The 26596-nt window shown below is 35.3% G+C and overlaps 1 protein-coding gene across 6 annotated transcripts in view; it reads left to right on the top strand.

The window, feature by feature from the left end:
* ERC2 (ELKS/RAB6-interacting/CAST family member 2) overlaps nt 1-26596 on the top strand; it is a 424274-nt gene that overhangs the window by 79003 nt on the left and 318675 nt on the right. For all 6 annotated transcript variants that reach the window (XR_008205671.1, XR_008205672.1, XR_008205673.1 and 3 more), the window contains 3 exons: nt 8725-8799; nt 17861-18016; nt 24082-24249. Coding sequence is in view for 3 of the 6 variants with exons in the window: in XM_052678735.1 (XP_052534695.1) it covers nt 8725-8799; nt 17861-18016; nt 24082-24249 (399 nt within the window). In the remaining 3 variants the exon portion in view is untranslated. The remainder of the gene's footprint in view (nt 1-8724; nt 8800-17860; nt 18017-24081; nt 24250-26596) is intronic.

The raw sequence follows: 26596 nt of genomic DNA, 5'->3' as shown, positions 1-26596 counted from the left end.
TGCTTATGTTGTCTTCCACCTTCATTTGCAAGTCTTTAACTGTATGTAATAGCAGATAAAGATTGTTAAAAGTGAGTGTTACCAAAGTGTAAAAGAAAAAGTGCTAGTGTTCAAATGCATGAGTGAAGGGATCCCATTGTGAATCACAGATTCTGCAAACCTAATTAATAGCAGTGTATTCACTCTAGCTTGCTCAAGCAGTGGGCAGAGCAGACAGCTGCCTTGGTGGCTGTCTGTCTGTCTCCCCTTGACTATGCTGAAAAGCTGTGACTCATCTGCTGTGAACCACATGTCTTCTCATCTCCCCATCTGCACAGGTGAGGGTTCACAATGTCTGGTGAACGGCTCCCTTCCTATGACTATGATTTCTGCCTCAGACCTCTCTGCACCCCTAAAAAAGGAATATTTCCTTCTGTTCAGCTCTGTGTTTCTTCCCAAAGCCTCAGAGGAGCAGGAAAATGAATGGGATTTCTAAAGAGAAAGAAGTGGCAGAAAGGGAAAGCTGCTACTTCTAGAATGTGGAGAGAAAATGAGTTTCTGGGAAGAAAGGAGGCCTGGAAATGGCAGAAAACTCTCAATTCTTTTCTTCTGCAGAAAGATCTGAAAGCCTTGAGATGGCTCTGTCATTACTTTGAAATAAAGATGACACAGTGTAAAATAGTAGTAACTCCAGCCTTTAAGTTTAAAAATACAATATGTATAATGTGATTTTTTTCTCGGTATATTCAAACATTTTAATTTGTTTATACCTGTTTTCAGCCCTTCCTCAAATCTGGCCCCTAAGTTTACAAAATCCCATATTTTTTTTCAGGTAATTTCAGTGCTTAATAATAAGTACAGTATGGAAATTTGATATTTAATAACTTTTGTTTCTATTTGCTACAGCCTCTGATTGTTACAAAAGTGTGTTTTTTTCCAATACATAATGTAACCTCATGTGGCAGCGTGTTCCATATCCTACATCATCATGTGAATTTTCCAGTCATACACAATTTACATCATCACATGGATTCTTGAGGCTCTGAAAACTCTCCTTGAGGGTCTGATTTTAATCACAACAGATAATTTCTGCAATTTCAGTGGAGAATCTTCTGATTCACATCTTTAGAAGAAACTAAGCCTTCGATGTTTATGGTATTTATGTATCCAGGATATATGTGCACTGATGCACAGCAGAGTAGTTTGTAATGTGTCCCTTAGCAATACTTCGAAATTGAAAATGTTTGACTGCTTTAGACTTCTGATGGTTTTTGAAAGATAGTTCAAGAATGTTTAATGCTGCTTATAAGATTCTTCTTTCTAACAACAAAACAAAACAGAAAAAAAAGAATGCTGAAATTGTAAGAAATATGGTCCATCTCTTGTGCAGAATTAAGTTAATGCTCTCGTGTTGCTCTCTGCAATACACTTCCGTAACCTGCAAACTGTATAGAAATTTCATCAATCAGGGGCTCGTTTTACTCCTATGTCACCCATACAAGTATGTATAGTTGTTTATTTCAAAGTATTATGCTGCGCGTTCAAATTGTATGTAATGGATAAAGCTAATCAAAGAATATTCATGTTTGCATGTCATGCAAAGACTGACAGATATAGACTTTAATGTATAGACAATCTTCATTTTGGTGTTTATTTTATCTTCACATATATTAACTGCTTAGGAATGTATAGATAGTAGCTTCCTGAATATGTCAAGGAGATAATTTTGGTAATTTTTGAAATCTTTGACATTCCATTGGATGACAGTGTGATAACTGTCTGTGTAACTAAGTTTTAAAGTACAGATCTGGTTGTTCTAATGATTATATAATACAGTAATAAGAGCTTCCCATGTTGAAGATACTAAAATCTAAGTAAAAGGTAAATAACGTGTAAAAAGATAAATCACACTGCAGTAAGCACTGGAGTGCTTGATTACGCAGAGTGAACATAAAGTACAGAAATACAGGAAAAAATAGATTATTTATGTTTACCTTTATGATTAACTTTTCAATTTCTAATTTAAATGAATTTACTTCCGATTGCCAGATACTTGTTGCTTGTTACCAACATCCTTACAAATAATACTGGCATTTAAAGGTTTCCAGTTGCTCCCGTTTTTCTCAGATGGAAAACTCAGGACTGTTTAAAATAACTGAAGTATTTGAAGAACAGGGTAAGTCAGATATTTAGAAATAAGAGAGTATCTTTAGTGGGGAGAATAATTTGAGTGGAATACTGAATTCCACTTACATCTCAAAGGCTATAAAGGTGAGATGTCTTACCCCTGATCATGATTCAAGTTGCATAATTCCAGTTCTGAAGAAGGTTCAAATATTACCACAAAACTTTGCATTAAAATACTGTTCGAAAGAGCCAAGAAGCTCACACATTTGAAGTGTTATTAACTCTGATGTTTGTTAGCTTTGCTGATTAGGGCCTGATGTTTAAATGCTAAATAGCTTATACCAGCAGTAATTTCAAATGCATGTAAGTAAAACCCACCCATATTTAGGAAAGCACTTCCTGGAGAATTAGGAAACCGAAAATCAAAACCATAAATTATTATAGCTTGTGATTTCACTGAGCCAATGCAAATGGAAAAAAAAAAAAAAAAAGACGGTTAAGGATACACTAGAGGGTAGGCTAGAACAATGATTACAAAGCAGTGTATCCATAAGTTTACCAGATATTATTAGATGCACTTATGAAACTACTCTTTTCAATGTTAAAAAAGAAGTCCCTTGGCAATCAATATAAACCATTATTGCAACATGGAGATGTGTATGCCAGCACCTTTCCTTGGTCAGCAAAGAATGTTTGCAGTGATACACTGAAAAGAATTGATGTTTATTAAAAAAATGTATAAAACTGATTTCTACAAAAAAAAAGTCAATAGCATGTTTGAAGTTTTGTATATTACCATCAGCTAGAGAGAAGTCAATGTGCTGCTTGTAAATTCAGTATATTCAATAAACCATCCAGCAAGTACATGAAATATGTAGTATTTTTGCCTTTGAGTAGTAGAGTTTGACTTTATTTCTGGCATTATTTCAGTTCTTTTTAATAAATAACAATTAGAAATTGTGGTTTTTTCCTCCTGAATTTGAGTACAGATGCAGAATAGAAATTCAGAAGTCACTGGTTGCGTTCATAGGGTGAGAAGTGGTGAATGCACTGATATGCATTATCTTTTAACTTTTACAGAATGAGACACAACTCTTGCATGTTAGCTTGTTCAACATGGTTTTCCACACGGTTTTAAACTTTGTACACACTATAAAGAGTAGAGGAAGTATTCTTCTTAGAATGTTCTCAGTGCTTACATGCGTCGTGTGAGTGATGATCTGAAATTTATGTTTTGATTGTAATTGTATAGCTTATATATATGAATAGAGAAAACTATCAAAAAGTTGTTTCTTCAAAGAAGTTTGTGAAGCAATAATATTTTTTATGTTTTGAGAAACAATTTTGGTAAGACAGAAAAAAATACTAAATGTTGGGCAAAAAAAAAAAAAAAGACATCTTCTAGATATTTTGTTCATTTTACAAAGAAAATGAAATAACGGTCAAAATTTGTGGTGAAAGCACAGTTTCAGTAGCTCCTTTCAGGAAACATTCTGTGTGCTTTCAATTACAAACCAAATTGTCCCTCATGCATTTCAAACTCCATACACAAATTACCTTTTTGCTTGAACCTTTTCCTGTGAAGTCTCTTGCCAGAGGACACTCTTCTGTAATGACAACATATGTGGTTACTTAAGGTGTTTTTGACATACAAGTCAAAATCTGAGTTTCTAAAACATACTGTGTTCCCTTGGAGTCTGTCTTCAGGCACACTGGTAGAACATATTGTAAGCCCTTGTTTTATGCACGAGTTCAAGAATAAATGGATGTATGGTCATTATGAAACAATAATAACAAAAACAAAAAACTACAAAACCAACAAAAAAAACAAAGAAAAAGCTGAAAAAAATCCAGAAAACCACCCTCCCTCCCCTACTTCTTCAAGTGACCGAGTTTTCCTGTTTAGGTAAGTAGTTTCAGAACAGTTCTTCAAGACTAATACTGGGGCCTCTGAGGTACTTGCTGGGCTTCTCTGTGGTGCTCGATTATTGATGTATGTTTTGGAGCTTGTTGGTGCTTAATTCATGAAACTTATATTTATAAATTCTGTGTTCTTCACAACTGATACTTGTCTGTTAAAAGTGCTAAATAGAGGGAGAATTAGGCCTGTATCTTGAATACCTCTCTTAACTGAGAAGTTAAATTCTAATGCACCTATTTTATGAAGAAACTGTATTGACTACGGAACTCGCATAGCTATTGAGTTTTATTGTTTCCCATAATTCTTCATTTCACAGGCTTTTATTCATTATTTCATTTCTTCATGCTATTCACAGTTAGAGAAATTTTGTCAAATATTAAATGGTTCTTATAGAGCTTGTATCTAGATGAGATGGTAGTGGATCATTAAATGACAACCAATGGCAATATGACTTTTAGATTCCTTCCTAGAAGCTTTTTTTATTTTACTAGACACTGGAGCCAAATATAGATTTTTTTTGTGTTGGTCAATTTATAGTTTCCAGATAGATAGTTTGATCAGGTTTTCTTAAATACACTTTCTTCTAAATTACTGTGATACCATTTTGGCTGGGGTTAGATGGAAAGAGATAGAAAACAGGAAAGAGAGGGTAAGCTTATATATTAGAAAGAAATTAATTCCGACATGTTACATCTTTGTAATATTCTGATTAAGTATTATTTGGTTAATATTTTTAATGGTAGTTTTGGCTGAAGAAACAGTGTTCTTTAGACACTTCTGGTAAGTGGGTGTGCTTTTATATAAATGAAATGATTGATTAAAATACTAATATGCTCCCAGTTTAAGTTTTCATGTTCAGGCATCTGGTAGTGTAGAATACCAAGAATTCCTTTGCCAGAAGGACGGAAATAGTCTGCTTTTTTGAATTACTTCGGAGAAGCAGCAACTCTTATGCCATTGCTTGCTGTGATTTACAGATTTGTGCATTCTAATCAGAAATATAAAAAGCTAGGTGTACTCATAGAATGGTTTTTCATTTCTGTAGTTACGCAGCCTCATGTACAGTTCTTCTCCCATTGGTTATTAGATTCTGATATCTTTGTATTATGTCTTTATTTCTTAAATTTTTGAGAGTTTTACTGTTCCATTTTCTTTCTGTTCTTTAATCAGTAAAAGACTACTGGTTGAAATGCAAGCACTCACTGACAGTTTCGTGGCTTGGATGATATCCCTAAACTGCCTGTTTGTCTGCAAAAGTCCTTTTTTATTTTACCACTTTGTGTAACACTAGTTGAGGCAGTTTTGTGTAAATACAAGGTAAAATGTTGTACTGCATCGACAGTGTTGAGGTAAACTTTTATTAAGACTTTCACTTCACTCCCATCTAATCAGAACAACAGATTCATTGATGTCTTAGCAACCATGGTAAAGTACACCAGAAACAGAATGAAAGAAAGATGAGGTTGTAGCATCTTGGCTTTCTTCCAGCCAAGTGATGAAATGTTGTACAACAAAGCTGAAATAAAAAGGCAGTTTTATTTCGGCTTTAATTAATAGTATGTTAATATAGCTGGTGCTGTGTAGTGCAGGTGTTGAATACCAGACTGTAATGAGAAAATGTTGCAAGGTATTGGTATCAGTTTCTCAACAAATGAACAAAACTCTTCTTTCACCTTTTTTAAAGGAAATTTCTAGTATGAGCTGCCTCTTCTTGGATTTTTTTGATGTTTAAACTAGTAGTAAAAGTGGGTGCTGAAATTTCTTGAGACCAAATGAAATGCTGATGTCGCATTACAGAGACATGCAGAAGGAGAAAGCCAGTCTTAAGACTTTTTTTGTCTAAAATTAAGAATATTAGAGAATGTGAAGAAGATCTAATTACCTGTCAATTTAGCGTAGGTGTGTTAATCATCCCAACAACTAACCACCATTATGAATTCCTGGTGCTGATTGTGTGGTGTGGGCATCTGATTATGCAAAATTATGATTAATGAGTATATAAGAAGTGGTTGCTCAGATGTACTAGCAATTGCAGTGAAACAGTTGTCAGGGGATGTAATGAAAGTTTGATTCCATCTCTGAGTGATTAGTGGTTTAGACCTCGATGGTTACAGAACTGATGGCAAAAGTATTTCATCATGGATATGAACAGCATGTGTGATTGAATGCAGGCTTGGGTGTTTGTTTTTTTGCAGTTTGTGTGGATTTTTTTTTTTTTTTAAAAAAAAAAAAAACAAAAAAAAAAAAAACAGACCAAACCAAAACAAGAAAAAATTAAACCATTGCCTCCAGGGTTCATTGGGCTTTAAATTGGAAATTTAAAAGATAAAGCAGTATCATTCCAAAAATGATGTAATAAATAAAAGTCTGATTTGAAATTTGAATCCGTTCAGATGACCTCAGTCAGTAAAAAGATCAGTGTAAGTTATTATACTCAAAATGTGATAGTATCTCTGAATCAGTACCCCAAAAATACTTCCCCAAATCAGTAATCCAAAAGAAAAAACATACATAGCATAACATAAATTCAAGAATTCAGCCTGGTGTGAGTCTCCAAACATTTGAAACTGATTGGAAGAAAACCCACAGAAAATAATAAAGTGGGAGTGATATTCTGATTCTCTAGAATCTTTGTCTGCATCATTTTACCATTAGGAATAGGAAAGAAAAGCTTTTAAATCAGCCAGAATCAGATTGATTCATAAAGCAAACAGGAAACGTATTATGAGGCAAGGCTTCATACTATGATAGACATCCAGGGAAACTCATCGTTGGCAGTCTATTTGTCTTTGGCTTAGGGGGTGGAAACTCTGGTTTGTCTCCCTGGGTAATGTATGGAATCCTGTTTGTATTCCAGTGCAGTTTATATGGCCTTGGGGAGCAAAGTCTGATCTTAAAATTAGCTGTAATTTTTGCTGATCAGATAATGGTATGACTGGCCAGCTATTTTTCCATGACTTTTGTAGGAGGATGTTATGACAAATTTGTGACATACTGTTTTTTCTAAAACATTTGCATAGTGTACTTGTTTCATCTGAGATAACCAGCACGTGGTGATTGGGAGACTCCCTCTGGATAGGTGACTTGCAAAGATTTTTCTATTTTAAATGTGGAGAATTAGTTTTAAGTACAAAAACCAAGGTGAATGCACTGTTCAGATATGCTTTCTTAAATGGTCAGCGCAAAAACAGAAATTTCCTGTTCTCATGTTCTAAATACTATGCATATATTTACTAGTGAAGGTAGTATATGTAATATTTGCTACAAAAACAACTTACTTAACTGTAAGTATGCATTCTGACACTTGCACCTAATTTAACTCCTGCAGACAGTGCTGTGTTTTAGCACGGTCTTAAGCAATAGGCTGTTTCAGGTTGGAATCTATTTTAGCAGTCTGTCTAACCATTAAGTTTTTATACATCCCTTCCATAAAATCTACAGAGAATGAGCAAAACATAATAGGCAAGACAGAGTATATCCAACTCTCTTCTTTGTAAGAGGATTTATATTTCTGGGGAATCCAAGAAGTTTAGTCATTGGCTGTATTAACACTGTTAGCTACTGTAAAAACACTGAATGTTTGCAGTGTGTGATAGTAAAGAGAATGAGGATGATTACGTGGGGTTTTTTTTTTTGTTTTGTTTTTTTGTTTTTTTTTTTCTCTCTCAATATATGTGGGGGATCTGGAAGAAGCATGATTTGGAAGACATACTAGCTCAGATTCTGGGGTGAGCTAAGCAATATTTGTAGTGAATGAACTTAAATACAAGGCATAAACACGCAGTTCATGGTCATGAAATTAGTGCGTGCAGAGCACTGATGTGCAGGAAGAAGAAGGTGAAAAAGATACCTGCCTTGATAGTTCTGTCCTTTAGAAGTGACCTGTGCACGGCTAAATCTGTCCTGCTTCAGTATTGCTTTCTTATTAACTGGTCAGCTGTGCGAGAGGTATGGGTTCTTAAGGGATGATGTTTCATGACAACTCTGCATTGTTCTGAGTTGATGCAAACTTTTTACGGAGATACCTCAGACAAAGGTACAGCTCCTATGTTTTGTAAGACTGAATGGTGCCATCTTTGTCCTAACTTTTTATAAAGACCAATAGACATTAATTCTGTTAACTGTGTGCCTTACGTAATGATTAAAGTCTATTTTCCTCTTGTATGTGGTGTAAAATAAAAAATAAATGAAAATGGGAAAACCAAAATGTAATAGCTGCACTCGAGGGTGTTGCATCAACCCACTACATCATATCTTTAAAATGTCAAATTTAAATATAATGTCTTTAGATGACTTATTTCAGATATCAGTAGATAAACTGAAAGAAAAGAACAGTAACAGATTCTGAGTGACTTCTAAAAGCATTTGATTTAGTAGCACAGCTGAGTGGATTAAATTTTGATATCTGTGCAGAAACAGCAGGATTGTATTTGGACTAAGAAATTACTTGCTGGCTTTGTCACAGTTGACGTTAATTATTGATAGGGGTTTCAGTAATAGCGCATGTGCCAGCAGAGTTGACTGTAATATAAGATAGGAACGGCAGTGATGCTAGAGGGATTATAAGAGAGGGAAGCACCTGTAGCATTTAGAGTTGCGTGCTCTGGTCATCAGTCTTTTGCTGCAATACGTTTATGACTGATTAATATAATGCAAAGATGAGTCGTCAGGCTTATTTCTATCGTGTTCCTCCACAGGAATTACATAGAAGAACTCAGCTTCAGCCTGAGCCAGCAAAGACGAAGGCTCTTCAAACAGTTATTGAAATGAAGGTATAGTGTTTGCATGTTTTCCTTTGCATTATTTTTTGTAACTTGAACTCATGTACTAGCTCTAGCTACAATGGAGTTAGTTTTCCTTGCAGCAGCCTGCAAGGTACTCTTTCAGATTTGTGATCAAAACAGAGTTGTTAACACTCTGATATTTTAGTTATTGCTGAGCTATTCTAACACAGCATCAGGGCTTTGTTTCTCGCTCTGCTCCCCCAGCCGGTGGATTGGGGTGGACAAGCAGCAGAATGGGAATACAGCCAGGACAGCCAGCCTCAGCTGACCTGAGAGATATACTGTATGTTATGTTCAGCAGTAAAACTGAAGTGGGGACAGCATTCAGAGTTATGGCGTTTGTCTTTAATGTGTGCTTGGTTTTGGAACGTGATTTTAAGCATTTTTAAGCATCGTGAAGACCTGTGGAATCATGGTGAGAAAGATCTATAAATGAAGACACGCTTAGGCCAGGAGGACTCACAGAACTGCATGTGGTAGCATTACAAATGGCAGCTACTCTTATCTATGCTGATAATTTTCTGGGTGTTTGGTGTTGAATTGGATATTACCCTGTCCCTGCATTAAAGAAGTATTCTCTTTTGAAAATCGTACTTGTGGTTTGCCAGGACTGGCAGTGCTAGCTACAGCCAAGTCAGAGTAGAAGCACTGGTTGGTGGTGAGGTGTGCATTTCAGATATTAACTCAACTTTGTGTAATCTATTTTCTGTTTGTCAGTAAAATTCACTTGTAGGTTTTATTTTACTTTTATAACCAGACCAACAGTTCTTCATTCTACAGATTACTGGGTTTTCAACATCTTACTGAAATGTTTAAATGAGTGCTGAAAATCAACTGTCCTTATTTTGTTTTCTTGGTAAGACTTGGTTAAAAAACAGGCACAGCATTGCTTGTTTTGAGTAAGGAGAATTTAATATTCCTCTTTAAAAGAGTCAAAAATCAACATCAAAATGCAAAACAAAACAAAGCAAACAATGCACCTCCCAACCCAACAACAAAAGCAAGACCAACCAACCAACTTAAAAAAAAAAAAAATAAAAAAAATCAGGAGGGCCAATAATATGTCTGTTGATTGTTATTTGGTCACTGTTTTACATCCAACTTAAGGAAAGCATTAACTTCATCAGCAGTGTGATGCAACAAAATGTGATGAAACAACTCTTAGTCATAAGCACAATTTCCTCTTTTTGGTGTATAATATTACTGAAATGTTTTGTCTTTTCTTCCTACAATAAGAGAAGAAAAGCTTATTTGAAAGGGGAAAACTGATATTTTCACATAACTCCCTGAATCTGGAATCTGTCTTGAAGAAAAATACCATACACAAGATAATTTGTGAGTTGGCAGTGCTGTCTGAAACACACTAATGATGGTCTTTCATTTCAGTCTTCTTAAAAGGGAGTGCAAATTAAAGGCCTCACTTTGCCAGTGACTTCTGTTATGAGCAAATGAGTTCAGCATGTCTGGACATTGCAGTAAACACACAGTAATAACAGCAACAGTACTTTCCAAATGCTGTATCTGCTTTTTTAAGTAATCTAATTAGCTTGGATTATATGAACAATGGAAAAGGTGCATCAATTTCAGTATTCCATATTCTTTTATGTATTTCCCTTGGACCTTTACTGTTTATTCCAGTTCATAAGTCTATATGAAATTTCAAATGTGTGTTTTTGCAAAATCTTGTTATATCATGCATGTGCGAAAGTAAGGAACTGGCTGAGAAACAATTTTCTTTCTATTATTTTTCTATCTTACAAATTTAAAACTTTGGGGATATTGAGATAGAGGGTTTAGAATAGTTTATGATCTTCCATGTGGATTATCAACAGTTTAAAATTTATGTTTTCAAAATAACTTGCAATTCTGCTTTGTGTACCAAAATTCTTTGGAAAGGACGAGGAAATGCAGGCCAGGATGGGGACATATCTGCAATATCAAAATATAATGATATAGTTAGAGCTACTCAGCCAGTCCCTGTTCATGAAGAGCTTTCATTTGCTAAGAGTGAGATTGTAGTCATGATGCAGAGCTGCTTCTGGGCTCGGCTCTGGGGCATACAAGTCTTCCTTTTGCTATGACCATACACAGCTTTAGGATTGCCCTGTTCTAAAATAGGCCTAATATTGAAAAGGGAACAAATGTAATATGTTGAAATTCACATGTCTAAAAATCAGCTTTCATTACAAATTCCAGCTTGGGAAAGCTTGCAAGTTAATTTCAATTGTTTTAATCCAGACAACATTTGTTTTGAAAACAAAAAAAAAAACCCACAAGAACAAAGAAGCTGAACATTTGTTTTAAATAATCAAAGACTGAAGCAATGATTTCCCTGCAGTATTGAGTATAGGAGGAGGGAGAAGTTTACCTTCTAATATAGCAAACCGTGGCTTTACCCTGCCCTGTGCAGAGGGCCTGAGCAGGGAAGTTTGAGTGTCAACTGATATAGTATTGTATTGAATCACAATGAATTAGGAAAGGCATTCTGACTGGTTTTCCTCAGTGTAGTATTATAAAGACCATAAAAAGTCAGTGAATTATTCTCATCCATTCCAAAATGAATAACTCAGGTTGTAACTAAGGCAGAGAGCAAGGTTAAGAAGGTAGGCAACTTAAAGGTAGCACAGAATGTGACCTGGCTATAGTTCTGTGACTCTGAGAGGTTGGAAAACACGATCCCACCACTTCTTCAGTACCTTAGTTGCTATCAGCTGCTATGAGAGCGTTTAAAGAATACTTTTCATATAAATAACTTATGGCTGTGGAGGTTGCTGTTAGGTTAGTCAGTTCATATATTGGAAAGCGTAGACTTCTCTTACACAAGTTATTATTGAGCAGTTGCCTGCAGTTCTGGATATATTGCTTACAGTATACAGATGACATGAAATAGGAATTACAGTACAAGAATTTTTACTGACAATTAGGCACGTAAGGAAGACCTGGTTTAGTTGTTTATAAACTAAGGATGTTTAAGAACTAAGGATATCAGAGGATAACAGTTGGTTTAAATGTGTAACAGAATTTTGAGTAAGTTGAGCCAGTGTTGGATACTAGGTGATATTTGTTGTGTTTTATACAAGTGTTCTATAAAATAAGAAGGTCAGATTCCACCCTGCCTCATCTCTAAGAGCTTAATAAAGAGTGTAGGAGAGTTCAGTTACATTTGGCTCAGTCACTATCACTACTGAAAGGCTGTGTTTTCTTTCAGTGTCTGTGAATTAAAAAATAAGGTGTTGATAAACAGGGAAATAGGAGCCATCAGAATGTTTAAAATGATTATCAGATGTATTATAATGAATAACTTGAGTTTAGCTTTGTGTATAGAGACAGAGCCCTGCATACAAACCAAACTGTAGTCTGTATACCTACATGACGTATCTTTTATACAAAAGAGGCCTGGAAATAAATAAATCACAAAATACAGCATGCTAAGGTTAGAGATAGCAAGTATACACTAACATAAGGTGCAAATAAATATTTAACAGTGTTCATATGATTTTATTACTTGTGTTGCACAGAAAGCCAGGCGAGGGTTTTGTTTTGTTTTTTTCTTTTTTACAACTGTTGCTTGAGACTTTGTGATACATGATCAAATAACATATTTTTTCTCATGCCGAAGTCTTTGTTTGCTTAAGCAGGCTTTGCATAAGCCTGGTGTATTGAAATATATTCCTTTAATTGACATTGCACCTATGCATCCTTATATTTTGTTTGTAGGCAGATGTCAGATCACTGGGATCTTTGATTATGACTCATATCCAAATTGTTTACCATTCAAAATTATTTACAAATCAAAAAGAGTGAAAGGGAACATTCTTCATTATTTCATTCTTGGTGGAAATATTCCCGAACACCTCAATCAGGTCAAAATTTCAATATTTTTTTCATGTATTTCCAGACTTAAATCAGTGATTCTGAGAAAGTCAGAAATAAGATGCCTAATGATGAAGCGTGAAGCCTGACTGCAGAGTACTGACTATTCTGAAACTTACATACTCTAGCAACAAGAATTGAATTCTATAAAAATAGCAGGCTGTAATTCAAAATGTTTATGGTTTACCTTGATTGCAGAAAGAGCCACTTTTATGTATTGATCCAGCTGTGATATTTCAGGTATGAATTTGGTTCTGAAAATGTGTGTTATGTGTTTGCAGTGCAATATACTCCTATTTTTAAGACTGCATGAGCTTTCACTTTCCCTTGTCTTTGGAAATAAACCCCAGTATTCTCCATATTAGTTTGAAAAAGTTTACAGTAAGACTAGTTGAATATAGAATTTGTGTATATTGGCATTTACTTGCAAGTTCTAGTAAAAGTGATTTTTCATTTATTTGCTGCTGATTCCTTGTAGAAAGCCCTACAAGTAACACAGGCATAATTTGTTAAATGTATCTGCTGTTTGCAATTGTGTAAGTGTAGCAATTCATTACTTACCAATTCAGAGAATGAAAGACTGGTATGCTGTATTTTTTACAAAAGTTTTGCCTTACTTGTCCTTTCCTAAACGTTCAGGAAATGTACTGTCACTCCTTGTTTTTGGGGTAGGGATTGGATTTATAAGTTAACTTGAAACATGACTCATTACTGAATGGAAACTCATCTGTAGTAGCACTCTCCTTTGCATTGTGAAATGTTGTTTTCTTTGTTAGCATCAGGACAAAAACAAATTGAGCTTTGTGTTCCAGAGAGTTGAACTTCTGCTAGAGCAAGGATAGATAAAGCCCTATCCTCTCTTGCAGATTGTCTGAAACACTGTTTAATAAAATAGATGAAGTATCAATTACTGCTGGAAGAAATGGATAGTCTTACCAACAGAGATTTAGGAGGCTTGACTGAAAAAATGCAAAATCGTAGAGTGCAGAAGATGTTTGTTAGTACCACTTAATACCAGCATGTCTCACAATATTGCTGCAAAGGAATCTGCTTTGTGATTCAACAGACTAACTTAGTTTGTTAGAATGCTGCTAATGCAGATAAGTCTTAGTGGTTTGAAGGAAATATGGCATCTGTTTCTATTTCAGTTCCTGAAAGTTTGCCAGACCCCGTGCCACAACAAGGGCTGACTGAAAGTATTTCAATTGAAGTTTACTGTGGGAAAATGCTGATTCAGTGGAATCAGGAAATTTTTATGGGAATATGCCTATTCTGTCAATTTCCAGTGAAAGCAAAGCTATGTGACTTTCTGTCCTTCATGTAAGCCAACCCAGCTACCTCTGTGGCAGTACCCAATGGGAGCTCCAGACTGTCTGTGCTGTCCTCGAGCTGTGATGTTCCTTGCTTTCCAGCAGTTGTGCAGGCAGGAAAACCTTCAGATTTGATGGGCAAACCAGCAGCCTCTCTGGTGTATTTGCAGAATTACCAGTTTGTCCAAATGATAAGTGGCTATGTATAAAACCAGGATTCTGATGCATATAAAATATTCTGTGACCATTTTGTATAGCTGTGAGCAAGTTCTTATCCTGTTATCCATTTCCGAGCCATTCTCTTTGCATTTGAACTCTATCATGATAGACTTACTTGTTTGCTGTGGTTTTGACTGTGAGACGGAACAAAACTGTTGAATGAAAGCACAGTTTTTCCATGGAAGAAATACGGTTTTCTTCTGTTAATTTTCTTCTAAATATTGGGAATGAGATTTGTGTTCTGTAGCTTGCTGAAGTCATAGTATGGTGTTCTCTATGTTTTCTATGGAATGGGGCTTAATAGATTTTTTTTTTTTTTTTTTTTTTTAACACATGCATTAAAGGAATGAGATCTGATAAAGACTTTCAAATTTTATTTGACATTAATTTGGTTATGAATAGTGCAGAAAAGGTAAGTAATGATGTGTGGGAAACACATCTACTTGCTTCTACAATTAATAGTATTGCAAAGCCTTTTTTGAAGATGGCCTTAATAATTGAAGTTACTCAAATCCTTAGTACAACTCACTGGCAAGACACTGAACATGTACATACAGTCAGTGGGATCAGACTGGCATAAGATCACTGTACTACAATTACTCTGTGAGTAATGAGGGAGATACCTGAGGCTTTATCATATCAAATCATGAAAACCTCCAAGAATGGGTTATACTGCCTCTGTGGGCAACCTGTTCCAGTGCTTGTTCTCAAGCTATAATACTTGTAGGTACTGGAAGGCTATGCTTAGCCCCACTTGAAGCCTTCTCTTCCCTAGGCTGAACAAGCTTAATTTCCACAGCCTCTCCTCTGCGGTTATGTGCTCCAGTCCTCTTGCCCCCATGCTAGGCTCACTCAGGTTTAACATCAGGTTTAACATCTTGTACTGCAGGGCATTAAACTGATCGCAGGATTGTAAGTGCAGTCTAACATATCTCTCTTTCCTTGATCTGCTTAGTGTGTATGCTACCAAGGATACTGTTTGCTGCTTTTACTGCCAGCATCTGTTGCTGACTCCTGTTAAACTTGCTGTGTCCACTGGGATATTACAATCCTTTTCACAGAATCATGGAATCACAAGAGTTGGAAGTGATTTCTGGAGATCATCTAGTCCAAGCTAAAGCATGTCCTGTACAGTAGGTTACACAGGAAAGCTTCCAGCTGGGTTTTGAATATCTCCAGAGAAGGAGACTTCATGGCCTTTCTGGGCAGCCTGTTTTAGTGCTTTGTCCCACTCACAGTAAAGTTTTTCCCCATGTTCTTATGAAACTTCCTATATTTCAGTCTCTGCCCATTGTCCCTTGTTCTGTTGCTAGCTAACCGCTGAAAAGAGCTTGGCCCCAGCCACTTGATTCCCACCCTTTAGATATTGATAAGCATCAATAAGATCATCTCTCAGCTTTCTCTTCTCCAGGCTAAACAGCTCCAGGACTCTCAGCCTCACTTCATATGGGAGATGCTGCAGGCCCTCAGTCATCTTTGTGGCTCTCCTCTGGACTCTTTCTATAAGTTCCCAGCCTTTCTTGAAGTGAAGAACCCAGAACTAGATCAGTACTCCAGCTGGGATCTTACCAAAGCAGAGTAGAAGGGAAAGATCACCTCAACCTGCTGGCCATGCTTTTTCTAGTGCACTTCAGGATACCACTGGACTTTTTGGCCACTAGTTCACACTGCTGGCTAATGGTTAATCTGTTGTCCACCAGGAAAGTCAGGTCCTCCTCTGCAGACATCTTCCCCAGCAAATCAGCCTCTAATCTGTACTGATGCATGTAGTTATTCCTCCCAGTTGTAGGACTCAGCACTTGCCATAGTTGAACCTCATAAGGTTTTTGCCCACTCACCTCTAAGCCAGTCCAGATCTTGCTGAATGGCAGCACAGCCTTCTAGTGTGCCAGTCACTCCTCCCAGCTTTGTATAATCATGCTGAGAATGCATTCTATCCCTTCATCAAGGTCATTTTTGAAGAGCAGCTGAACTGCTCCCAAGGAAGTCAGTCCCTCATATGGATACAGGTGCAAGGACTTATTCTTTTCCTGGTGCAAGACTTTGTTTTTGCTGAGTTATCTAAGGTTCCTGTCTGCCCATTGGTCCTGTCTGTATTGGTCTGTTAGGTCCTTCTTAAGTATTTTCATTGGTCTCCCAGCTTGGTTGTATCTACAGATAAGTGCTTTGCCACACCTTTCAGGACACTAAAAAATGCCAGAGGTCCCAGCATGGACTTCACGATATTCTCCTTATTACTCTTCCAGGAAGAGAACAACCAATTAGCAGCTCTAACCCTGATCATAAAACCTTTTTTTTTTCCTTGCCAGTTGATCACCCATACAGATGGTAACTTGGACACAAGAATGCTGTGGGAGGTTGATTCCAAAGTCTTGCTAGAGCTGAGGTGAATGACAGTCACCCTTCATTCCTCATCCACAAGCATAATCATTTTATCTGTAAAGGCAATTGGGTTGGTCAGGAATGATTTACCATTGGCAGATCAATACCGACTGTTCCAAAATGTCTTCGCCTTCATGTGATGAAAAATATTGTACAAGAAGACTTCCCAAGGTCTGTAGTGAAGCTGTGCCTATTGTTCAATTAGTTTAATTCTTTTTGTCTCTTCTTAAGATGAATGCAACATTTGCCTTTCGCTAGTTGTTAAGAATCTCTGACAGTTCTGTCATGATTTTTCAAAGAGGGTGGCCTTACAAAGACATCAACCACTTAAAACCATTGGAAGTCCCATATTGGTCCTAATTGGAAGTTCTCCTGGTTGGTGGAATCATATAATTTTTTTTCCTCTTTTCTATTAATACGGATATATTTCTGACTCTCACTGAAGAGATTTATTCAATTTCCAAATGACTGGCAAAAACATCAACAAAATCACTGGATGCTGTCACAGCTGTGCTGGCACATGTGGCAACTATTGCCTGTGATACAGAATTTTTTTAGTGCTTGTGGTTTCTTGGGTTTATTTATTTTTGAGACTCATAATAAAAAGTGCTAAATCTCCTCTTGGTGATGTGGTGGAGGAAAACTGTGTGAGGAAACAACCTTTGTTCCCAATGACAGCAGGCAGAAGTAGAAACCCTGATGAAAGTTGCAAATTGCCTTAGACCAGCTTACATAATAAAGTGGCCTATCTTCCTGCAGTTCTGATGGACAAGTCTCTCTAGTCTAAACTTAGCCTTTGTGTTTAAGAGCTTGGAATTATAGCCAGGACCAAGTGGTTAGGAGTATGAAGAATATATGTCATCCATATGCAAGCGCAAAATAAAGGGCTTCTTCCATTCTCCTTTCATTCCTAACTGTGGAGGAACAAAGAGATGATTCTAACCAGGATGTGTTCTCTATAGGCAGTACAATGTAATGTAGGATTGTACTGATCTGGTGGGTTTTTTTTGTTTTTGTTTTTTTGTTTGTTTGTTTTGTTTTGTTTTTTTTTGTTTTTTTTTTTTTTTATGAAAGAGATGTAAAATCTGTATAACTGATTTCAATGGAATTACTCATGGTTTATGACAGTGTATATGCAATCTGTATTTTTACTATGTATTTTTACAATCTTATTATTTGGTATTTCTGTAAGTACAGAAATAATTTTGTTATGTATTAAATACAAGATTAATATAATTTCCAATATTATTTTTTTTATAATATAGGATACAAAAATAGCTTCACTTGAGCGCAATATAAGAGACCTTGAAGATGAGATACAGATGTTAAAGACAAATGGAGTTCTGAATACAGAAGATCGAGAAGAAGAAATCAAACAAATAGAAGTTTACAAGAGTCACTCGAAGTTCATGAAAAACAAGGTAAAATCTATTAATATCTTAACATTGGTTAAGTAATGCGAACAAAAGTTTTAACTAGGCTCTTTCCAGCACTAGCATGTCTGGATGTTTTCTATTGGCAATTCTCTGCTGTATGGTACTGTCGCTGTAGAAAAGTGAAGTATTTCAGTGAAATACTTCATATAGTTGTATCAGTTATATGTTAACTTATGAGAGGTAAGGAGGAGTCTATTCCAGTGCTCCTGCTGAGACAACTGCAATCATTAGTTTTTACACCATGTTCCCTTTTCACTTTATTTTGTATGTTTTAATGCTGGTTTTTTTTTTTAATTATTTCATTGTTTTGATTTGCAGCATTTTGGAACAATTTTATTTGTGCTTTTATATTTGATAGAAGTTTTACAATAAGGATTGCTGCTCCTTAGGTTATATGAAATTAAGGGTTTTTTTTTTGTATTTTAAAAACTTACAATTTAATGACTTTGTTCCTGCCATGTACCCTTCATTTAAAATCATTGTACATAGATAATTGGGCTGACAATCAGATTGTAAGTACGTAGTGGTGGAATACACATTTTCTTGGTAAAAGCCTCATAGTTATTTTAAAATACATCAGAATTAAAGCCTTGTGTCTGCCTGGACTCTTTACTTCCTTAAATTTCAACCTACTCAGCTGCTTTCTAGGTAAAGATGAATTCTCTCCAAATACACTTTCTTGTGAGTTCTAAAACTACTTTAGAAAATTAGAAAAACTACAGTTTTTCTAATTGCCTTAAAATTGTAGTAAATTATATATAATGTTAGTATTTGTATTCGTTTATTCCTAGTCCTCCACCTTGAACATTTTGTTCATGAAACAATAAAATAATGAATTATGGCTCTTGCTTAAAATATGGAGATGTAAGCTGATACAACCATCCTTATCTATACAAATTTAAGTTTTGGTAGTAGCTCCAGCCCTCTGATCATCTTCTTGTCTCTCTTCTGAACCTACTCAAACAGCTCTACATTTTTTTTGTAGATGTAGACTGTTGTCATGTCTGAGATTTACTTGACCCACGTGCAACACCTTATATTTGGACTTCTTGAATCTCATTAGATTCCCCTAAACCCACTTTTCATGCTTGTCCAGGTCCCTTTGGGTGGTGTCCCTTCCTTCTATTGTATAAACTATGCTCACAGCTTGGTGTCATCAGCAAACCTGCAATCGAGCAGACACTTGACTGCAATCTGTCACTGATAAAGACTTCTTGAATTCTATGAAACTTTTAAACTACATCATAGGAGATTATGCTTTCTTGGGACAGATTATGCTTTCCTGGGACATCTGAGCATATTTTAACTTACGTGGATTTACACTGCTGAGGAAATGGGAGCGTTAGTACCATGTGGAAATAATCCAATTTTATAAAAATAAAAACCCAAAATGCTGAAAATTCAAACGATGTATTATTTAAGTTCAAAAAAGTAGCTCAGTAGCTTAAGAGTAGCTAAAGTTCTGGTTAAATTTGAAGCAATTCAGTTTTACTAATTTACTGTAAAACTCCTAAAACATCTCAGCAAGTCAAGTGATTAAAAATATTGTAAAATGTCTATTATTTTGTTAATTTTCTAATATCTTAGAGACGAAGAGGTTCAGTAGAGATTTTTGTCATGCAGAAAACGTATGAATGAGAAGATTGTTAAAGATGTTTTTTCACAATCTTCTGATCTTTGATGAACGCCGCATTCTGATGAAATTTTGTCTGTTTTCTTTTACCAGTCCTTACTTCTTAAAGTAGGGATTTGTAGCAGAAGATATTATTTTATCATTCATCTTGGAACAATTCAAGGTGGAAAAATATTTATGTAGTTGTCAGCAAACAAGCCTTATACTCAATCTATTTAATGTGAGATTGTTGATAAATTCTGATTAAGAATTCCTGATTGATGGCGAAGAATGGAACAAAGCTCTTTTCACAGTTAGCAGTCTTAGGTGCTTATAAAGCTCTTAGTACTTCACATTTATTCTTGAAATATAACTTGCTTTGTAGCTGCTGTTCATTTCATTAAATGAGAAATGTTAAATGGAGGCCAATATAGAATTTTATTTATTGCACATGAAGAATTTTATTGACAGAGAATATTGGAGATAATTTCTTTAATAATTTTAATCATTTTTAATAATCAATCCTCCCAATTATTATAGCTTAAATTTCGACTTGCTGTGAAATAGAAAATTATAGAAATGAGAAAACTTGCTTTATGTTTTTTTTTCTTGTCCAGTTAATGTTGCTCTACTTTGTATTTGAGTGGACGGGTATTACCATTATGGTATTGCATTAAGGATATGATGTTTCAGTATCCATAATAAGGAGTTAAAGAAAACAAATAGAACAATATGCATTTTTGAGAGCTACGACTGTCTTCCCCCCTTTGAATAAGCATTCAAATATTTAAAGAAATATTGATGAATTTTACAGGCAAGAGTTTACACTGGAATTCAAGTAGTTCTCTGAGTTTTAGAGTTCTCATGTTCTTTACATGAACAAGTAGGAAAATCTAGTGACAGTTCAGTTCTGCTTTTAGAGCTGAGTTCTAAGAATTGTTAAAGTGAACTATAACAAGCTCTTTGTAATTAGAATTTATATGCAATTACTTCTTACGTTACTTGAAAGAAGTTAAAAGAAATATACTAAAAAAAATTACAACATTTTTTTGAGGACAGATCTGGATCTGTTATAAAAACGTAAAAAAACAATCAAACCTCTAAATAATGCACCAAGAAATCCAAACCAACCAACCCCCCGTCCCCCCCCAAAAAACACTTTACACCAAAAACAAGGGCTTGCACAATACAGACTTTAGAAACTACAGATAAGTGTCTAATTTACCTTGTGCAGCCACTTCACCTCACCTGCATTGCTGTTCTTTCACTTAAGTTTTTCATTCTAAAAAGCAGGTATCATTTGTCACAAAAACCTGACTCCTGTGATATATAAATCAGCATTGTTTCATTTAAGAGAATTATTGACTTAAAGATTTAGGCCTTTGATTTTAAGCTTTGCAATATTCAGGGAAAATGCTCTGATTGTTTTTGTTTGCTTGCTTTTTTCTCTATGTAATGTCACGTAAGACTTTTGCTATGTAAATCAATAATATAAGAAAAAGGATAATAATTGTATGGAAAAGCTAGTATCTAAGGAAATGACAATTATTAATTGAGAGAGAAGGCAAAAGAACTAGGGTTTCAGCAGAGGAGGTGAAAGTCATAGGGGGCAACATAGGAAAAGTGGCGACAGGCAAATTAAATACATGAAATAGGAAGGTCATGATCAGAGCTCTGTGAGTGCTGTAGTGCGTAGACTTTTCATTGTGGTCTTTATAAAGTACAAAAATGTTCTCTCTTTTTTTTTTATTGGAAGATTTCACTGAATCATACTGTTGATATTCTATACCACTTATTATAACAAAGTGAAAATGTCTGTACATCTGCAGGAAAGAAAATGGCTTCAGGCCATTCAAGTTTTGTTTTTTTTTTTTTTTTTTTTTTTTACAGGCTAATAGTTTCTGCAGGGCTTTTAGAAAGTGAATATACCCAAAAATAAAAACTTGTCTTTAGAAGTAATGTGTTTTTTTCCTATACCTTTCATATTTTTGATACGTTATTTTTAAAATTGAAGTTTTAGTACATTTTTATCTTTATTCTTTAATTAAACATCAGCCAAAGGAATAATTATTTACCACAGATTTTTTTTTTTTGAGAGTTATAGCCAATTTTTAAACTTCTGGCTATTTCTGGGTCTTGTAGCCAAAATGAAAGAACAAATGCTGTTTCTGAAACACGAAGAACATACCTGTGATGAAAATCAAGCTTTTGGAAAGAGGTTGATTGTTTCTCAGAGTGTGGGTTGTATCTTCGAAACAAATGGGAAGACTTTCTAGGAGAGATTGTGTTTCTGATGTTCGCGTAGGTCTCATGTAATGCACGTGATGAAATTCAGGTTGTCTCCAGATCTATTTTTTGTCTTCATTATACTGTAGACAGATTTTCCTACTGTTCATTTCATATACGTTTGTGTTTCAGTTTCCATATTTGATTACATGTTCTGGCAAGGGATGGAAGAAGGTGGTTTGCTTTTAAGACAATTTTCTCTCTTGCACTTTCCTAACTGCCCTTTTTAATATTTTCTTGACATCTGTTTTTATTATTATTATTATTTTTGTATGCCACTTTTCTTATTTTGATATTTCAAGATTGTGAAGATGATTAATGATTGTTTTTAGTTCTTGCATGGATTCTTGATTTCATACAGTAGCTCAGGGTTGGCTTGCCAAGTACCTTAACCATGTATGCAGATGTACTGAGATTTATGCAGAGAAATAAGGAATGAATGTATAGTCATGCATATAGAATATATTTTTGGAAGAAATAGTATTTTTATTTAATGTGTAATGAAACAAAATGTAGAAAAGTGCATAACTAAATATCAAAGACATAGTTTAATCAGCAGAAAATATTTCCAGTGACTGCACTATGCAGTATTTAATCGGTGAATCTTTAGAATTAAAGCTCAGTGGGATCAACATATGGGTATACATACATGCATATGAATACATACATACATATATTTTATTATTCTCTCCTTTTGAATAACTTATCTAGCCCTTCTAGACTTCTTGCATCCAAATGTCGATTGGGATGCAATTGAATTAAGAGAATAAAATCACTGTTATAGCACTTCTATAATCATTGCAGAAATGAAACTTGAATTTCAAAGGTCTGTAGGTCTACTTAAAGTCATCAAGAAAACTTTCCAAGTATAAAGGAAACAAGGTTTCCCTGAACTATGCAGATGTATTCAGGATTCTTATTTCAAATAATTCTCATGAGATGATCTATCTGAACTCATCTGGTGACCAGTATTACGTCATGGCACTTTAAAAAATACAGTTACCTGTCACCTAATTTGCCATATGTTAGCATCACTCTTTGTGTTGTCCAGTGCTTTGTTCAGATTTGCACATTCTAAATCTACCACTCTTTTGTATTCTGTGGCCACCCCTCCTGCTTAGCATTATGGAAGGGGAAGAATGATCACAGTTCCATAACATCTTTTGATATACTTTGAAATTCAGAAGCTCCTTCCTAAGAATCACAGAAACACCAAGGGTGGAAAAGACCGACAAGATCATCCAGTCCAACCATCCACATATCACCAATAGTTCTTTCTAAACCATGTCCCTCAACACAACATCCAAATGTTCCTTGAACACCTCCAAGGTTGGTGACTCCACCACCTCCCTGGCAGCCCGTTCCACTGCCTGACCAGTCTTTGAGAAAAGTAGTATTTCCTAATGTCCAGACTGACATAAGAACGTGTTTCTGCTGTTTCCCCTAGGATATGTTTTTACATGCAGTCTCACAGATGTTTTACTCGGAATTTTTTTCTTAACGTTTTCTTCAGACTTCTCTTAAGCTAATCTCTTTGGCTTGGCTTTTCTAGTACCTGGAATTCCGTAGGAATGGCCAGAAAGGAAAAATGGAGGTGGGGATGGTGGGCAGCAGCAAGTCTGCAAGAAGAGTAATGTTAAATTTCTTCTAATCTTTTTTTCCTCTCTTTACTAAGATGCCTGCTTTTTCTCATCAGGCTCCTAAAAGCCTTGATTCATTTGAACCAGTGATAACTTAAGTCACAAGAATCACGCTGTTGGAAGGAATAGGCTACTGGATTGAATTTATACTTTTATGAAAACTTTTTTTCCTATGTGTGTTTTCTATCCTGTCAGACTTACCTCACACAGGATAAATTCTTTTGAACTTAAGTGAGTTCTCTGGTTAATTTATAGGCCAAATCACCATATTTAAGCTTTAAGAGTTTCCTTTTTAATTTCAGCGAGAGCATGACAATCATTCTTAAAACGGAGTGCTTGAAATTACGTGAGGTTGTGACCATTTTAACAATTCGCATCTTAATTCTTATCCAGAATTTACAGGAGATATGAGTTACGTTATTATTTTGTTCATTCTCACTTTCCAGATTTCAAGTGCAACCATGAATTGAAAATAAAATTAACAATTAAACTGTTTACTTTCCCCGTTACAGATTGACCAACTGAAACAAGAACTCTCAAAGAAAGAATCAGAACTTCTTGCCTTACAAACTAAGCTTGAAACCCTTAGCAATCAGAATTCAGATTGCAAGCAACACATTGAAGTGCTTAAAGAGTCACTTACTGCCAAAGAACAGAGAGCTGCCATACTTCAGACAGAGGTATGGTATCTTCTGAACATAAAATGTGATATGAATGTTTAGTTAATAATGTTTATTGAGCTGATCATATTTGTTTGAAGTCTGTATAGAAGACAATTTGTTGAAGTATAGTATAGAAATAATTTTAAGCCCTTGAAATATCAATCTATTTGATACCTATATCTGTATTTATCTATGTATTAGGTCACGCACCAGATCTTTTTATCTAATTTATTTTAAAAGTATCTGTGAGTGCAATTTGAGAAACTGTGTCTAATTCTCTTTGGGTTCAAGGTGGAACTATGGCCAAATGGCTTGATTGTCGTGATTTCATTTTTTCATCTGTCAGATTACTGAGTTTGGTTTTGACTGCTCTGGTCTGATGCTTTTCTAAATCTAGTCTGAAGAATTAATGTCCTAATGAATTTTCAAGGAGTCTGTACAAGGGTACCTGATATTAATCTGTGGTTCTTTCCAATGCAACAATCTTTGATTTAAAAAGTGTAAGTTAGTTCCATTCTTTAATTTGGGTCAATGCACGAGTTATGTGTGTATCTACAAAAACAGATCATAAAAATATGGGGAATGGAATACAGGGTTGAGGTGGTTATTACATTTAATGGAATCCAGTGTTAAAAGCATTCAACAAACAAACAAACCCACTTCATAGACTTGGAACATACAGTACTATTTAGATTACTTCTTTTTATTTTACTTTAAGGTGTGTACCCCTTTCAAGGGCATAAATGTCAGTGAAATTCAGTTACACAGTGCAGCTGGTTTCTTTTCAGAGAAGTATGTTACTTAAAGTATGAGAGTCTAACATGATCTTCAACTGCGCAAATCTGTTTTGCAAGGTTTGTGCTACCTATTGTGCTGCTGAGGATAATGCTGAATTCCGGTGGCTCTCCACTAATTTGATTTCCTAATTCTTTATCAGATCAGCATGTATTCAAGACATCACAATCTTACTGCTGGCAGATGGGCAGTGGTAAAAAAAAAAAACCAATAAAATAATAATCATATAATCAAGCAGAGTATTTATTATAAATTGATATATAAGTGTGGAAGAATGTTATTTGCTTTCTTTGACAATCAAGAACAACAAATGCATTACTTGTGTCCAAGTAAATCCATAGATCAGAAAATAAAGCTTCTGCATAGCTGATGTGCTTATTGTAATGGTGCATTAATCACATATTTGGAAAATGCTCAGGATTTTAGCAAATTTTTTACCACTCTTTGATATGTTAGGGAGTTCTTCTGGTCAAAAGTGCCTCTTTCCCAGAAACTAGTGTATTACAACTTCCAGACTGGTTTATTGGAGAGATTCTGTTAAACTATGGCTATCCTGCAGAAATGTGCTGGAACCCTGAGCAGCGCAGAAGCTGGACAGCAGTCTGTGTAGATTGGTTACATTGCTTCTTATCACCGTTTAAACAGAACCAGAAAGAACATAAACTGCAAGAAGGCATCTCAGTAAAAATTATGAACTAGGGCCCATTCATGGGGTGCCAAAAACTTTGAGGTGTGGTGTTAGCTATGAGACGGTTGAAATCAAGCTGTCTGTGCTGCTTGCGTTTTGTCTTTTTCAGGATGGAACTGCCTACTTCTTTCTCTTATTTCTTTTGCACGCTTACTTGCTCCTTATATCTTTTGACTGGGCTGTGGGCCAAAATACAGCAATAAAAATTAAATAGTTATTTTAATTTTGCATTTCAGTTAGCAAATTTGTGTCTTCTGACTGTATTTTCCTGTTACTGAGATGTTTCCTGAAACATATGAAAATCATTTTATTATGAATGACGGAAATAAACTAGAATTACAACTTTGACAGGAAAGTTCATAATGGTGTAGATCTAGTAAATCTGTTCTAAACTCCCTTTTACCTACTCTTAGTTTTGTGGCAAGTCTTTTGTATAACCGTTCCGCAGATATAATCTTCATATAGCTCAGTTGTGTCTTTCTTTAGTACTTGTGAATGTCTTGTATGTTAAAAGGAGCTTCTTCAGTTTAGAGATTATGGTTCAGTCAAGGGAAATTTTATTTTTTGTGAATCTTTGTGGGAACTTTTACATTTCCCACAGGCTGTGTGTGAGACCAAATGTGATATAGATGTAATCCTATGTATTGGAAAAGGCCATAGGTACTTGGTTTCTGATATAAGCGTTAAGATTTGTTAAATCAAACAACAAAAAAGCAAAAGATCCTTTAAGGAAGCTTGTACTTCTCTTGTAGAAAAAGCGGTTTATGCAACATGAGAGCCAAGAGAGCTGATGGCACAGAGGGTCTTTCAGTGCATTAAGAATAGGGTTCAACTTGCTAAACACTTGAAAATGAGCAAGTGTGCTTTACATAGATGCACATG

This window comes from Tympanuchus pallidicinctus, unplaced genomic scaffold (assembly GCF_026119805.1).
Source record: "Tympanuchus pallidicinctus isolate F22 unplaced genomic scaffold, pur_lepc_1.0 scaffold17, whole genome shotgun sequence".
Lineage (NCBI taxonomy): Eukaryota > Metazoa > Chordata > Aves > Galliformes > Phasianidae > Tympanuchus > Tympanuchus pallidicinctus.
This window is presented reverse-complemented; position numbering and strand designations above follow the sequence as displayed.